General features: G+C 41.8%; 1 protein-coding gene across 2 annotated transcripts in view; it reads right to left on the bottom strand.

The window, feature by feature from the left end:
- nfatc3a (nuclear factor of activated T cells 3a) overlaps positions 1-15,343 on the bottom strand; it is a 63,019-nt gene that overhangs the window by 8,710 nt on the left and 38,966 nt on the right. For both annotated transcript variants that reach the window (XM_046383063.1, XM_046383072.1), the window contains exons 4-9: positions 14,463-14,662; positions 13,264-13,436; positions 12,748-12,888; positions 9,511-9,566; positions 9,194-9,320; positions 6,301-7,371 (exon numbers count right to left, since the gene is read on the bottom strand). In XM_046383063.1, coding sequence (XP_046239019.1) covers positions 6,301-7,371; positions 9,194-9,320; positions 9,511-9,566; positions 12,748-12,888; positions 13,264-13,436; positions 14,463-14,662 — 1,768 coding nt within the window. The remainder of the gene's footprint in view (positions 1-6,300; positions 7,372-9,193; positions 9,321-9,510; positions 9,567-12,747; positions 12,889-13,263; positions 13,437-14,462; positions 14,663-15,343) is intronic.

Here is a 15,343-nt window from a genome sequence, read left to right as displayed (position 1 = left end):
AGCAGGAGCATTTGATGGAAATGTATTTTCTTTCCATTGCTGTTTTTTCATGCCATCAATTCAAGAGTTCTGTGTTATTACTCTATTAGGGTTATGCTATGGTTGGTTAATGGCAGCGTGAAGCCTCCGACTAAGACGGCTCCACACTTACGCACAAGCATGCACACACAAACATGAAAATGGGTGATTTATTTCTGGTTGTTTCATACAAATAATTACAGTTGAGTGAACTACAAATATTTTTCTAGTTGTGCACACACACACACACACGAAAAGTCAGTAATTATGAAAAAACAAGTTTTTCTGTTGCTGTTTCTCCAATGATGAATTCTAATGTCTCACAAAATGGCTGCTAAGCCACTGAAGGACAACAAATGAGGCAGGCGTACCATCACAGTATAAAACAAAACAAAAAAGAACTTCATACGAACTTCTCAGGCCTTCCCAAAGAAAAAATGTGACTCAAAATAATCTATAAAGGTAGTCGAAAACCAAAGGTCATTTTCAAGTCTAATTTCATGTTTAATTTAATTTGGCATACAGCAGGAGTCGTATGTCTCGCCACCTGTCATAAGGAAATCCAATATTCACTGGCGTTTTCTCCCTGCTCTGGTCGGCCAACTCTTTAGAAAAATATCCAAGTCTTTTTTTGGATTGTAAGATGTTGGCCTTTTCACCACTCACTTGTTTTACTCATTTACAGCCTTCTGCCACTGTGCAACATTCAGGTAGCATAAAGTCAGACTGTAGGCAGAGAGCAGCTGCTCGTGAGCTGAAAAAGACTTAAAACTGAGAGGCTAAGATATTTCTGTTGATTCTCAGTGAGATTTGCAGTGCTGACAGTCCCTTCTCATTACAAAAACCTACTTGTTTTGATGTTAAAGTGACATATTCCGACATATTCAGTTTCATGCCGAGAGTTACACGAAAAGAGCAATAAGGCTGCAACCACTTAGTTTAGCTTAGCTGTAGTAAAGAGGAAACAGGAAGAAACAGTTAACCTTGCTCACTGTGAAGATAACAAAGTCTACCTACCAGCACCTCTAAATCTCAATAATTAACATGTTACACCTCGCTTCTTTCCAGTCTTTGTGCTAAGCCACCTGGCTAAATGTTGTAAAAGTTGTGGTGGTTACGAGGGGCCCTACATGTCGGACTGTTTCTTGGCCAAGAACAGCTGCCAGGCAGGAGGCTTCATGAAGTGATTGATTCATGCCAGGAAGTAGTCTGGTACATTACCTCCGTAAAACCACAACATTTTTACACTTGAATTTTGGCATGGATTAAATGAGACATACCATATTAATTAGAGATCTTCAGACGTACTGATAGGTGGATAGATTTTATTACCTTTGGACAGAGCCAGGCTAGCTGGCTTTAGGCTAACTTAAACTGACTGCTGAGTGTAATGAGAGAGTATGAGAGAGGGCTCATCTAAATCTCGGCAACAAGGCAAACAGAAGTTGAACAGTGGTGGAAGTTTGAGTGAGATAAATTTCAAAACGTCAACAACATGTGGGGAACAATTGTACTGCAGAATATGTGGTGCCATAAACGGGCATTCCTGTCTGTTTCTACACAGTCTGTACATTGGACAAAATAGGAAAACAGAACAATAAAAACAATTAAAAGACGTGTGCACCGCTGACTGCACAGACACCGCCTCGTATATCTGATTACATCTACAGGACAGCGTGTGTGAGTCCTCGTGTATGTGTGTGTGTATTTGTGTCATTGCTCTGTCTTTCTCTCTCCAGGAGTTCAGGCAGCAGGGCCCGGTCTATTATTAATCCTCAAAGCCGTGCTCGCAGTTTGAGACAGTTGTGCATTTGGGCAAGGCAGGACCAACAAAAGACTACTTTTTGTTGTGAACACACACTGCCTACACCACAGTTACTGCATACACACACACAAATGTGCCATCCCTTCCCATCCATGCTCCGTAAACATAGAGACCGTCACATGCTGATTAATTAGTTAAAGGCATGGTTCAGCAGCCCAGGGGTTTCAGATTCTGTCACCATGACAGCTGTAATCATCATCGCAGGAGGGGCCATTCTTCTCGCCACTACTGCGGTTATGGAGTAACCAAACACACAAGTTACGGGGCTTTGGAAAACCTGAATCTGGGGATCAAGGGTAATTTATTATAAAACTAGTGAAAATATTTTGAGCCCATCAATCATCTGTACCTGCTTATCCTTAAGCCATGTAATATAAAAAAAGTGAATAGAACCTGTATTTGTTGTGGTACTGACCTCCACGGTATGCCAAATGTGCCAATGAAAAAAACTGTCTTTGATAATATTTCATCATGGCAGCGACCGGCTTTACTCCACTGTGTTTGATTCAGACATCAAAGCAGCAGAGAGAGACTGAGTTATGTCCCATGCTGCCTTGCTGAAGAGCTAAGTTTGTTCGTTTTTTTTTTTTGCCTTTTGTCACACATGTTACAATACATATATAATATAATATATGTTCTTAAATATTTTCTTTTCTGTATATATAGAGCATACTGCAAAAAAACATTAAATTATCCAGTATACACTTTAATCTCAGATGCCAACTACATTTCAGATTGAATGTCTCGGCTGAGTGACCCTGCAGTTGGGTTGGATCCTGACCTTGTCTGTCCATCTGTCTGTCAGTCTGTCTTCTCACCTCCTGTGTCTCCTGCTTTGCACACACACAGTCACACCTCCACTGCATCGAAACAGATACACACAAACACAATGCCCCATCTAGAGCACACACACACACACACACACACATCTCAAGCACACTTTGGTGTGCGTCACAGGGGCCATCTGCTTGCTAACCAGAGCAGTTTTCTACGCACTCACATTCGTATTCCCTCTCATGCCTCTGACAAGTCTGTGATACTCCTGCAGCAGTTTATCACATGGGATACAAGATAAGACTTCAGTCTCAGCTGACTGCAGGTCACAAAACTGTTTAAAGACAAATTCTCCAAAATACATAAAAAGCTTTACTAAAAGATGTATGTCATCTGCAAAAATAAAGTTGAGGACAGCAGGAAAACCGAAGTGAAAATGAAGGGAGTAAAGATAATGCAACCTCATTCACAAAAGTTTACAGCCCTGTGCAAAATGTATTAGTGGCACCTTGACCACATTAATCATATAGTTGGCCACGGCGGTCAAATACACTGCCTTAAAATGTTATTCAGAACCACTCAAAGGCATTGTGCTGGATTATATTTGAATTTGAATATATTTGAATTTGAATATTTGAATGTGACACAGATTTACAAATGTCAAACAGCCATCATTTACAGGTGTATGTACAAACACATGAAACTCTGATCGTATATGAATCAGTGTGCCTTTTTTCACTATTGTTTGCATTTGTGCTCCTCCTGATCTGAGTGGCTGTCAATCTGTGGTGAATATGGACTACTTAAGAGAGTGTGCCGCGACCTCTTAAAATTCAGAGCTGGGTGTAAGCTGCACATTGCTACTTCACAACATGGCCTACAGAGCTGGGCCGGCACAGAAAGCTATTTTTAGCCACCGGCTCAAAGGGAGAGCTTACATTCCCGGCTGAACAGTGTCACTCACAAACTTTTCTCACACTTTTTTTTGTGGGACTGCGAGTGCAGCCAGCTACTTTGAGAGTGTGTGCCTGTCTCTGCCTATGTGATGGGGAGAGACAGACTACAGTTATAGTTTCGTCTGAAACATCTCTGAGTAAACACATTTTATGAGTGCATACATGCCTCCACAAGTGAGCCTGTAAAAGGAAAGCTTTGTCGTCAGGCTTTTCCTTTAGCAGACATTACATGTATAAATGCGCTTTAAAGACTGTGTGTCCGTGTGTGTGTGTACGTGGACGTGTATTCCTGTTGTGGGGACAAAAATCTGCTTACACAATCACATTGTGAGGACCCGCCTTACTTATGGGGACAAAATACAAGTCTTCACAATGTAAATCATTAAATATTAGGGTGAAGAGTTGCTTTAAGGTTAGGTTGAGGTTAGGGTTTGGTTAAGTAAGGATTAGGATTAGGCAAGTCATGTTTATTGTTATGGTTAGGTGGTGGTTAAGCCTCCAGGAAATTAATGTAAGTCTTTGTAATGTCCCAAAAAGTGATGGAAACGTGACTGTGTGTGTGTGTGTGTGTGTGTGCATAAGTATTGCACTGATAAACCTCATTGCTTGCTGGGCTTTCACACATGACTTATTGACAGTGGCCCTGTGTTAATTAGGCTGACCCTTGCTAGCACACAATAAAACACGTCCTTAACACAGCCTCACCAGGCTGTTCATTAACCCTAAACCTTTGGGACTCTCCTTTGAATATGGCACCTGGATTAACAAAATCATGTGAGGTTCCTAATGGGAGGTAAGGAGGAAGGCAATTTAGAACACTTAGAACGCACATATTTTAGGTAAAGAAACAGAGTTCATAGATGAGATAAAATTCACCCACAGACCTCACAGTCTGTTGTTAAGTGAACAAGTTATCCTGAGCATGCTAAACAGACTTTGCTCAGACTGCAGGCAAACCACACCTGTTCCTCAAACAAACTGTCTGTACTGTTTTTTGTAACTAATCAGACATGTGCGTTTAGACATCTCCAACCTGTCTTCATGGATTGTTGTGGTGAAGACACAGGTAAAGATTATGCATGCTTGTGACATGAAAGCATTAGGAATGGAGGCATATCATCTCGCCGTCTAAACAATTACGCTGTTAAGTTGTGTGTGACGTCACTCTGGATTTGACGCTGTTGTTTTGCGTTGTGTCGTGGGTGACGCAAAAAGGCACCTTGAAATCAGATTCAAGTGGTCTGAATATTCGCACAGTGAAGTCTGATTAAACCACCTATAAATGTGGCTTGGATTGAATTCACCTCAAACACATATAGCACATATAAACACCGAGGTTTCACATACATTAATTTTCTTGCCACAATATCATCATTATTTGAAACAAATATTTTTTTCTTATTTTGGAGCTCTCACTCTCACTTTCACTCTTGCTCTCACTCTCACACAAACACATCATCATCGTTTCTGCATACAGGCTTCAGTTAGGCAGGATATTAACAACAGTGTATTGATTAACTAGTGGACAATCTCCCCTCACTGTACCCCATCCAAAACACATCCTGCTTGCAAAAGAAGTCACCATAGACAAGGTGTAGGTGTGCGTGTGTTTATTGAGAAGAGAACTAATGGGAAAAGCAAGGTGAACAGATTAAAGAACTGTGCAATAAAATGTACGATTAAGTAGAACTATGAAATAAAAAATAACTTAGGTCGTTCAAATATACAAAACCAGTACACCGCCCCCCTCCTTGCCACAGTTATACTGTCAATCTGTGGGAAACACTGAACACACACAGGATGTAATTACTGCAGCGACACACAACTGTCTTTGCAAGTAGCACAGTATGATGCAATCATCTCCCTCTCCAGTTCCAAGAAGCCAAAAAATATATGAAGTGTAAGTAATCTCCAAACTGCTTTCAGTGATACAGAATCTTTCATATGATACTATGCTTATCAGTGCTATTATGTCTGTGTTACTCAATACTAAGTCACAGGACCCCTCAGTAATGAGCATGTGTACACAACTGTGCACTGAGTGACAAATGAAACGCTATCACCATAATCAGGCATCAAGTTTTCAGCCCAATAAAAACACAACAACTGGTGCTCTGTATTGTTTTACATCATCAGATACAAATTTATCTTGTGCCTGACATATTGCAGGGTAAATTTAATCCCTCAGCGGTCCCTCGTTTTAGACTGAAAATGAGATTAATCACAGATGGATGTGCTATGTAAATATCTTGTGTGAATGGACAGGGTGAGAAAGGAAAGAAAATGTGATAATGAGAGCAGTAAGACAGGACTGACAGAAAACTGGAGAATGAGAGTCAGAGCAAAAACATGAGAGATGCAGGTGCACACACAGTGCAGGACAAAGTGAGAGGTAGATGGAGTGAGGGTTGGTGTTTACTGGTGTGTTTTTGTCTGAGGGCCAGCTTTTCTCTTTTTAGTCGTTTCACACTGTGTCTACAACCAAATCTGAACAACTGTATATTTCTGACGTCCTTGCCTGTTATGTGTGACTGCCTCCCCAAGTTTCAAGTGAGAATAACTGTCATAGACATCCCGTGTCCCTCACTTTCATGAACTGACCAATCACAGGAGAGAAGGCAGATTGATGTAATTGATTTTCAGTGCTTTTCTGCTTGTTAACGACATCAAATGGTCACAAAATGATTTTGAAGCCACAGAGATAAATATGATAAATAAATATCTCACCATCATCCAGTGTGATGTCCTGCAGACCAATGGAGCGGAACGTGGGTTCCCTGTCTTCTGGCTCCTGTTTGATGCTCAGTCTCTCCCCGTCCGAAGGGAAGGGTCCCTGTGGGCTTAGAGGATGAACCAGATGCCCTGCTGCCGGGGACAGACTGGCCATGACTGGGCTTGTAGCCTGAGGAGAAAGCTGTCCTGAATGCTGCTGTTGCAGGGGACCCAGAGGACTGCCACCAGAGGTGGGAGAGGACGAGGTGGGAGATTGGTAGGGAAGTGAGTGGAGCTGAGGGGAGGAAGGCCCAGAGTGTGCAGAGGGGATCATCCGTGGAGGAGGAGCACTGGAAGGTGTGGGGCATGAAGCTGACCTTTGACTTACTGGGTGGTAGCCCATAGCCCTCTGTAGCTGCTGCCCCACAAGGGGGTGTCCACCGGGAGAGGGGACCTGGGTGGGATTTGGGGAGCAGTGATAGCCTCCGAGTGTGTGGAGGTGTGGGGATGAGGGGTTGAGCAGGGCTTGCTGACTCTGGGGAGACCCAGCAATGGGGTTGGTAGTTGAAGAGGAGGGCGCTGATGGCGAGGAGCAAGGGGAGGAAGGATACACCATTCCCATGCCCATCGGGTGAGACGCTGCACTGGGGCTGTGCTGAAAGGGCATCCTCTCATAGCCCTGAGGAGGAAGGCTGGACTGGCCGTTGAAGGATAAGCTAGGACCGTGACTGTGGCTATGCTGCATAGGCTGGAACGAAGGCTGGGAAGGAGCAGGAGCAGACCCTGGATGGAACGTCATGTGGCAGTCTGCAGCAGGGTGCTGCAAACTGCGGCCCTGGAGGTGAGGCAGGTGCTGGAAAGACGGGGATCCCAGGGGGGGGCAGGGGGCCTGCAGAGGTAGCAGGCCAGGTCCGGAGCCTGAGGCCAGGCCGTGAGGGGAGCTGGACAGAAGGTTGTCCGATGGGTGGCCCTGCTCAGGAGAAGGCAGCTGGGTGCGCACCAGACTGGCAGCATGTGCCAGGGGCATGGACATAGGGGGTACTACAGGAAGGTCCAGCTCATCTCTGTGCTCCTGTTTCACCATGACTAAAGAGAGAGAGGTATACATAAAGAGAGAGAGAGAGAGGAAGAGAGATGTGATGAAAGAGGAAGGGCATACAGGATGAAAGAAAAAAACGACAGTGTCAGTTACGTCTATCAATGAAACACTGCAAGCGGAGAAAAAGAGACACGAAAATTTGTCAATTCACTGCATTTTAATATTGACAGTGACACTTTCTATTTTTGTTTCAGGTACACTGGTATATGTCTGAAAAAACTAGGTCATAACAATCGCAAAGCAGTGAACAGAGTCTCTGAAATGTATGGATTGTGAAACTGGTCTCCTTCCAGATGAAAAAACCTACCTAAATCCAAGTAACATTCTGATAATAAATGGGGCCATTCCCTTTTACTGAGACAGCTCACAGCACGGCTATGCCAATCAGTAACCTATTTCCCAATCTGGTGCCTTGTGACAGTGAGTTTTATTTTTATCCAGCTCTGAATCAGAGGGAGAGCATATGTTGTCAGTCCGGGCGCCATCATGTGAAATGTTGTGTGGGAAGAGAAACTGAATGCCCTGCAGTCCAGATCAGACCAACAGAACAAACGAGTTCACCGATCGTGCCCTCTACTCAGTCCATCATGCCTCTGGGATTGAAAGGAAAGGGGCATGAAAAGGCCAAACGTGGTTTATTCTGGCTAAAAATTGATTCAGAGGGATATCAAGGGCAAGGAAAAGCCAATGTACAGTATATTTAAACAGAAAACATAACTAAAGTCAGGGTGTTAATTTTTTCACCCAAATTAAATAAAGTCACATAACTGAACATTCCTAATGAGGTTTAGATGCCTGCATTGTCAGACAGGCTTCAGAACACATATAAATGTATATATATATTATATATATATATAATATAGCCACAATAAAGCAAATTGTGTCTGTGGTGACACTAGTGGTGTCAGCAACCCAGCATGACTTACAAAGCAGGGTTACTTTACTCTGCTCTGATTGGCCACCCTAATCTGTCAACGGTGAAAACAGGAACTGTCTGTGCCGAGTGGGCGTGCTTGCAAACAGAAAGCCTGGGTGGGTGGAGGGGCATGGTCGCTTATATGCGCGCACACACCGCTGTGGTAAAAGTCAGGGTTTAAATATGTTGCACAAAATGCTCACATGTCATTATTTTCCACCAACAGAGTTTTCAGTTTGACTGGCTTCAAAAGGAAAAAAACACAATAACAATATCAAATAGCAAGGCAGGAATTTGACTTTAATGAAAAACATGAAGGAAACTTTCTGATCAAAATATCATGAACACTGAGTTTCCTAGCTGCTAAAATAATTATATAAAACCACAACTCAAGGTCTATGTATAGTAAAAGTTTCCTGGATAGCAAAAGATTTGCATCATAAAACCTCATGCAAATACATTACGTGAGAAATAAAAAAAAGGTTGGCTTGGGAGTTTGAGTAGGCTTTACAAAACAAACAGCTGGCAGGTGTTAATGTTTTTGTTGGTGGAAGAGCCCCCTCTAAACCACAGCAATGCTTTCTTTGGAGGAAGAAAGAGAGAAATGGGGTTAGTGAAGCCCCTGTGGAGAAGTGTGCAACAGACAGAGTACATTACAACGGTCTCTGCTGTCAGTCAAACTTCTTGTCATTACCTTGGGAGGCAGGAAGCAACGTACCCAAAGGAATGCACAGTGAAGCTTGAGATTATCTCTTTGTATAAATGTCTATGAGATGTAGGAACAACACTTAGTGTTTCAAATGCTTAAGAACTTAAAAACAGTGCAAGATTAGCAAAACTGAGCTAAAAAAATGGGTTGATGGTCTAAAATTCCTTCTACCTTCTTATCTCACCTGAAAGGTAAGTGAAGCGTTGTGATTGGCTCCTTTTCCGCTTGCCATTGCACACATAAAACTGCACCTGCACAGCTGAGCTCACAGTCTTGCTGTGGTAGGGAGGCACCTCCACCACGACGCACGACTACAAAAAAAAATATTTCACATTGTTTACACATACTTATTGCCAACAAAACATTATACCATTTGCATACAATAAAATGTAAATACTCAAACACTCAAAAAACGGAAAACATCAGAAAAGTTTTTTAAATATCGCACACAGAATGCTGTAGAATAACTGTACAGTACAATGTAAATAAATGACTACTTACACCTTGAGACTTCTCACGGATTATTTTAGCTTCAACTTCCCACTGTGGTCGTCCATCTAGAAATAATTAATAAAAACAAAACATATTAGAATGTATCTGAAAACTTTTGCTATACAAACTGCAATAAATACTCCCATCATTCTTGAGTGAAAACACGTTGAGTGAAAAGTAAAATGAATGTTCAATGTAATTTGCATTTATAACTAACACAGAGGCCTTAATAAACCCAGGCCACACATGAACAGTGATGTCTACAGTTTGCAGAATAGTGTAATATTTTTCACAATAAGCATTTGAATTTGTTCGTGAGAACCAAGAGAAATCAAAATGTCATGTTAAAGGGCCAGAAGTCCCATAGAGAAAATCTTGACTGCTAGTAAATAGCCATCAAATGTCCAAATGTCCTGCTGTTTGTCTTGCCTGGTTAAAACTGCAGAGACAGCAATGGAATAATGGCATTTATTTTAAATGCCTTTACACACTGCCAGGTTTCTGGCTAGGAAACATCCTTTCCAGTTTTCCTATGAGGGATCTAATTACTTGGCCAGACATCTTAGGGGCAGCTGTTTGAAAGGAAGCAGTTGGGGTAAAAATACTGACAGACTTGCCATGTGGTTGGAAGTTATCACAGTCATTGTAGCATTGAGGAGAATAAAAACTTTGACAACTAAGTTAGTACTGCATAATCTCTTCAGAGGAGGCAAATTCATTTTGCAGTCGTCTGTTTCATGGTGCTCACATGGAGGAAGTATACTCTGCACCTGCATGACCTTTTTCCTCAAAACCCAGAGGATTCCCCCAAATACTGCTGCCAGACATCTGCAACATGTCTGCAGAGAGGACTAGCTTGTATATGCACTCTAACAAAGTAAGCACTCAACCATAAGCTGTGTAAAATTTAAGATACCTAGCAAAATCCATACTCTATTTTGGCTTTAAGTAAGTTATTTACCTGTTCTGATCTCACCCTGGCATTAGCTGTTTTTGTAGTAATCCACTGATGCATTATCCAATCATAACCCTAAAGATGTTCTCTCTCAAGCAAGAGGAGCTTAACTTGTCAATGAGCACTTTTTTGCCCCTCCTCCAATGAGCAAATGACCTTGAATGTCTTTGCAGTTGACAGAAGTGCATTATTGCAGTGCAGCTTGTTGACATTCAACAGGCTGGAGCGAGGGCCCCACATGCGCTGTCAGACTACATGTGCCAACAGGCAGGAACCTCATACCACATTAAGACAGATCATCCTGAAAGTCTGTACACCTCATTCAGAGGGGCCCCAATTGTTTGGCCTTTGTTACAGAAACAACATGGTGACTACACATGCAATGTTAGTCAATATTCAAAGCAGCCAATGTTATAGACTTTAAAAGTCCATTCTTTTATATAAACGTCAAATATGCACTTATTGGAAACGTTAATGCTTGACGAAATCCCTTTATCTGCCCTCACTCTCTTTCTATTCTTTCTCATTCTCTAAATATAACTTCAAATAACCTAAAACAAAAATTATTTTTTTCCTTTTTCTTCAAAAATGCTTAGTTCATGGGACCACTGGCAAAAGCAGAAAAAAAACAAGAGAAAATGAGGAAAAGAATCACAAATCTCAAATGAACCAAAGCTAGGAGCTCTGTTTTTGTATATACTGAAGTCATTTATAGTAACATCCCATAATCTCTGTCCCAGCAACAATAGGCCAGTCTCTCCAGTTCTTTGTGAATCTATTATTGTCTTTCAAATAAGAGAACAGAAATGGTGGAAAAATTTCTGTCACTGTCTCTCATTCTTTCTTTTCTTCCATTCCTATACTTACTCCAGTCAGGGCCTTTCTGCACTAAAGCAGGCAGATTAGTCATGATGAGAGGAATCATTTACACAAACCTAATCAACATCATCTTCCCCTCCCCTTTTATATTCTCCCTGTCTCCTTCCATAGTCTCCATGCACCATGAGGCCCCAGCTTTCCTCCCAGCTCAAGATACACTTCTTTCCACTTGCTCCTGTGCTAGAAAAACTCAAGTTGTTTCAACCAAGCTGCCTTCCTCTGCCATGCTTCACCTATTACACTTCAAAGATATAAAGACATTCCTCAGGGCTTTTTTTGTTTTTTTTAGAGAACAACTCACTCACATACAGAACACCACTCAACTTTCTGCCATGTGTGAACTTGTTGCTGTACATCACAAGGGCAGGCAGAGACTGGCTCAACAAATGTTATCCATTTAAAATTTCCATCCAAGAGAAGAGCTGTTACATGTGTTTTGATTACAGAGTGGCACAAAAATGACAAAAAAAGACAAGTCAGAAAAAGACAAATGACCTAAAAGAAACATGATGAATAGCACAGGGGAGTTTAAGTAAGTAATCTCTTTAGCCGAGGCATTTGTTAAACGGATAGAAGCAACTCTTAAACTCACAAATACTAATACCACCCTCTCCTCTCTCCATGTGTGGCAAAAACAACCAAGAGGAGTCCCTGCTGCAGCAACAGTGATCCTGCACTGGTTTCCCTGCTGCTAACGGCTAACACTGCTAACCGTGATTACTCCAGATGCAGCCCACGTGCCCTCCTTGTCTTTTTTCTTTTAGCAGTTCACACTTGTTTGTAGGTGTGGGACAAAAAATGATACTGAAATCTGGTACTGGGCTCCTAAAGCAGATCTCAAGTTTTATATAATCATGCAGTCAAAAGACATGAGCACCAATGGGGGGAGGGGTAACGCAAAATAGTCTATCTCTTATGTCCTCGCAGACAGGAAGACAAGACAGCGAAGTTGCACTAAACCTAGTGCTCTACTCAGTAATCAGTAATTACACAGAGCTTCAGAGCAACATTTTCCTCTGAATACATTGGTGTATCCTACTGAGATGTTTCAGAACACCAGTTAAAATTTAAGATGACATTTTAGGGTAAAAACAACACCCTTCACAAACATGTATCACCTGTGATGCTAATGAAATCTTCTGACTTCTGCAATATTTCCAAGATCTAGTATCAAGTAAAAAAAAACGCCAATTCAAAAATTGAAAAAACAAAAATTGTTTTTGCTACTAAAGAAAATAACTGTCCAACAACCCACATTAAATATTTTACTAATGGTCGCATCCCTGAAATAATCTGTCAGACCTACAATAAATTGTCAGACAACCATGAAATACAATTTTGTTTACACATGTAAGTGATTGTTTCTGCAGCGGCGGTTCAAAGCTAAGCTGCTGTGTGAACATAACATTTACCAGGGCCTTTCTCCAGGAAGATGACCTTGGACTCTGGGAAGAAGTTGGAGCCGGTGATGACCATCTCTTCTCCCCCGCTGACCAGGCAGCTGGTCAGGCTGGATTTCTCAACCTGGGGCAGCTCTTGAGCTGAGCGCTGGGCTGGGAGAGATGCAGCAGGGGTTGAAGAAAAACAGGAAAATTATTTGCTGAAATGTGCTCATTCACACTGCAGTGTATTTTTTCATGCAGACTGTGGATGTACTACAGTATGAGCAGGCAAATTAACAGTAACATAATCATGAAGTTTAATACAAAATTGTCATTAGCTTCTATCCCATAATATGGGACACCTCACTTGATTACAGCTGATTAAATCAACATCATAAATTACCAGACTGTTGGCATGCTAATCTGTGTGAAAAGCTTTCTCTGTGTGCTTGTCTCTGTGTGTTTTTCCTCCACGTGGTTCTGAACGAATATGTTTGGGTGTGTATGTGTGTGTAAGAGACTGGAGTCTGGGAAGCGGACACTCACAGCACTCCACAGGAATAGAGGCAGCCTGCAGCGACAGCACCTTCCCGTTGGGTTGAGGGATGTGCACTCTGAACACCACACGGACCCGTGTGTTCTTTCTTCCTATATCCGTCTCCCCCTTCCGCAGTTCAATGTCTGAGTTCCGCAGCTTGAGGATGCCAGCGCAGTCGATACTGCAAGGTAGAGGGAAAATAGTTGGCCCCATACGGCACCATCGGGCAGGCAATCATGTGAGACAGGCTTAAGTAGTGAAGGCCTGTGAGTGATAAAACCAACCACAAGCCCAGTAGGGGACTGGCAATGAGAGGCAAATAAAGTGTTGAATCACAAAATAAAAATGCCAGTGAATATGATTTATTATAGCTGTAAATGAGAAACTCTCTACCAAATCCCTTCCTATGAATTCCAATATAAATGAAACCAAACCTTATATAAATATAATTATTCGGGTGATGCAGAATCTTAAGTATTCAAATAAAATTTGTTTCTCTAGGAAACTGTCACACCCTGGTGTTCTGTCTGTTGATTTTTTGTTCCGTGTGTCATGTTTCATGTGTGTCTTGTGTTTCCATGTGTTATGTTCAAGGTTTTTGTCATGTCCTGTTTTATTTTGAAATTGTCACTTCCCCTATGTGTCTCTGTTTCATGTAACTTTGCCTTTGTTTATCTTGATTGCTTTCTCCTTCCTTAATGTGTTTCACCCGTCTCTTGTTATGTTGTCTATTTAGTCCTCGTCTTCCCCGTCACTTTTTGTCAGGTCGTTGCATTGTCTCCATGTTTTCTATGCCAGGAAATTCTTGTCTCGTCTCGTCATGTTTTGCCACAGCTTTTTGTAGATTTAAGAGCCACAGTAAGTGTGTACTAGTTTTGAGTTTCTTTTGTAAAAATAAAAGAATATTATTTTGGACCTCCACCTGCCCATTTTTCACTCTGTATCAGGGTTCAGTCCTCTGCATCAGCAACGCCGCATCATTTTGACAGAACACAAGGCGTGACAGAAACAGAGAAGACCCTCAAACCCCTTCCTTCTGCGCCCAACTCTCCTGTTAGTTTAAATTAAGAAAATCTATTAAATCCACTTTGGAAGATATTACAACCCTGTATGATCATAAATGTGGTTCTTTCATTGGACAGGGCTTCCTTCATGGTGGTAAGCTCATAACTGAGCAGTGTAACCGTGTAGTGATTCTGACACGTACCTGGCTGACATGTTGTTTTCTGGAAGGAGAGGAATTTCGAGAACTTTGGTGCTGGAGACCATAATTTCTTGGCTGGCTGTGGCTACGGTTTTCCCGGTGATCCTGTGCACCTGGTAGAAGGCATGTGGCCTCAAGTAACGGTCGTCTGCTGTTCCGATGAACATCTGTAGGTTGACAGGCTTCTCGCTGTAGCCAATGAGCTAAGACACGAAAGAGACAGAGAGAGAGAAACAGAATAAAAACAGATGTAAGTTCTTGGGGTCCAGATGAGAGGTATGAACAGACTCTCTTTGCTGCCATGGCCTTCAGAAGGCCACCTTTTTTGGAGGCAATCTAAATGTCAGGTCTAGGGTGTTGCGATACTTCTGGCAGGGCCACTGGAGAGTCATCTGGCCCCTTGGCCTCCAACCAGCTTGACACTGATGTTTTCAACTAATAGTCTTATAATTTTTTCCCCTTGCATGCCTACTCCTTAACAGGATTCTGCGCAGGACACTGTTGCCTGCAGAAACCTCACCAGAACCTTGAAACCGAATAAAAGCTATAATGCTTCTACTCCAGCAACCAAAGTGAAAGCAATAGGAAAACAAATTGGCTTAAAGATATGATGAACAAAAAAAACTGTTTGCGTGCTGATGCATCATATCACTTAACAGAAAAAAAAGAAACAATAAATTAATGTCTTCAAGTCCACAATAATGCTGATTTCCAACGTGGCCCAAAGTTTAAAAAATTAGAAAAAACGTCAATAACACACCAGAAAAGTGAAAAACTTTTCCTGGCGAAAAAAAAAAAAAAAAAAAAAAAAAAAAAAATCATATTAATTGAAAGTGTCAAATTTAACATAAAATTATACAAAAGCACCATTCACACAATCTTCT

Source organism: Scatophagus argus, chromosome 1 (assembly GCF_020382885.2).
Source record: "Scatophagus argus isolate fScaArg1 chromosome 1, fScaArg1.pri, whole genome shotgun sequence".
NCBI classification, from domain to species: Eukaryota; Metazoa; Chordata; class Actinopteri; family Scatophagidae; genus Scatophagus; species Scatophagus argus.
The sequence above is the reverse complement of the archived record's forward strand: the minus strand, read 5'-3'. Positions and strand labels throughout refer to the sequence as shown.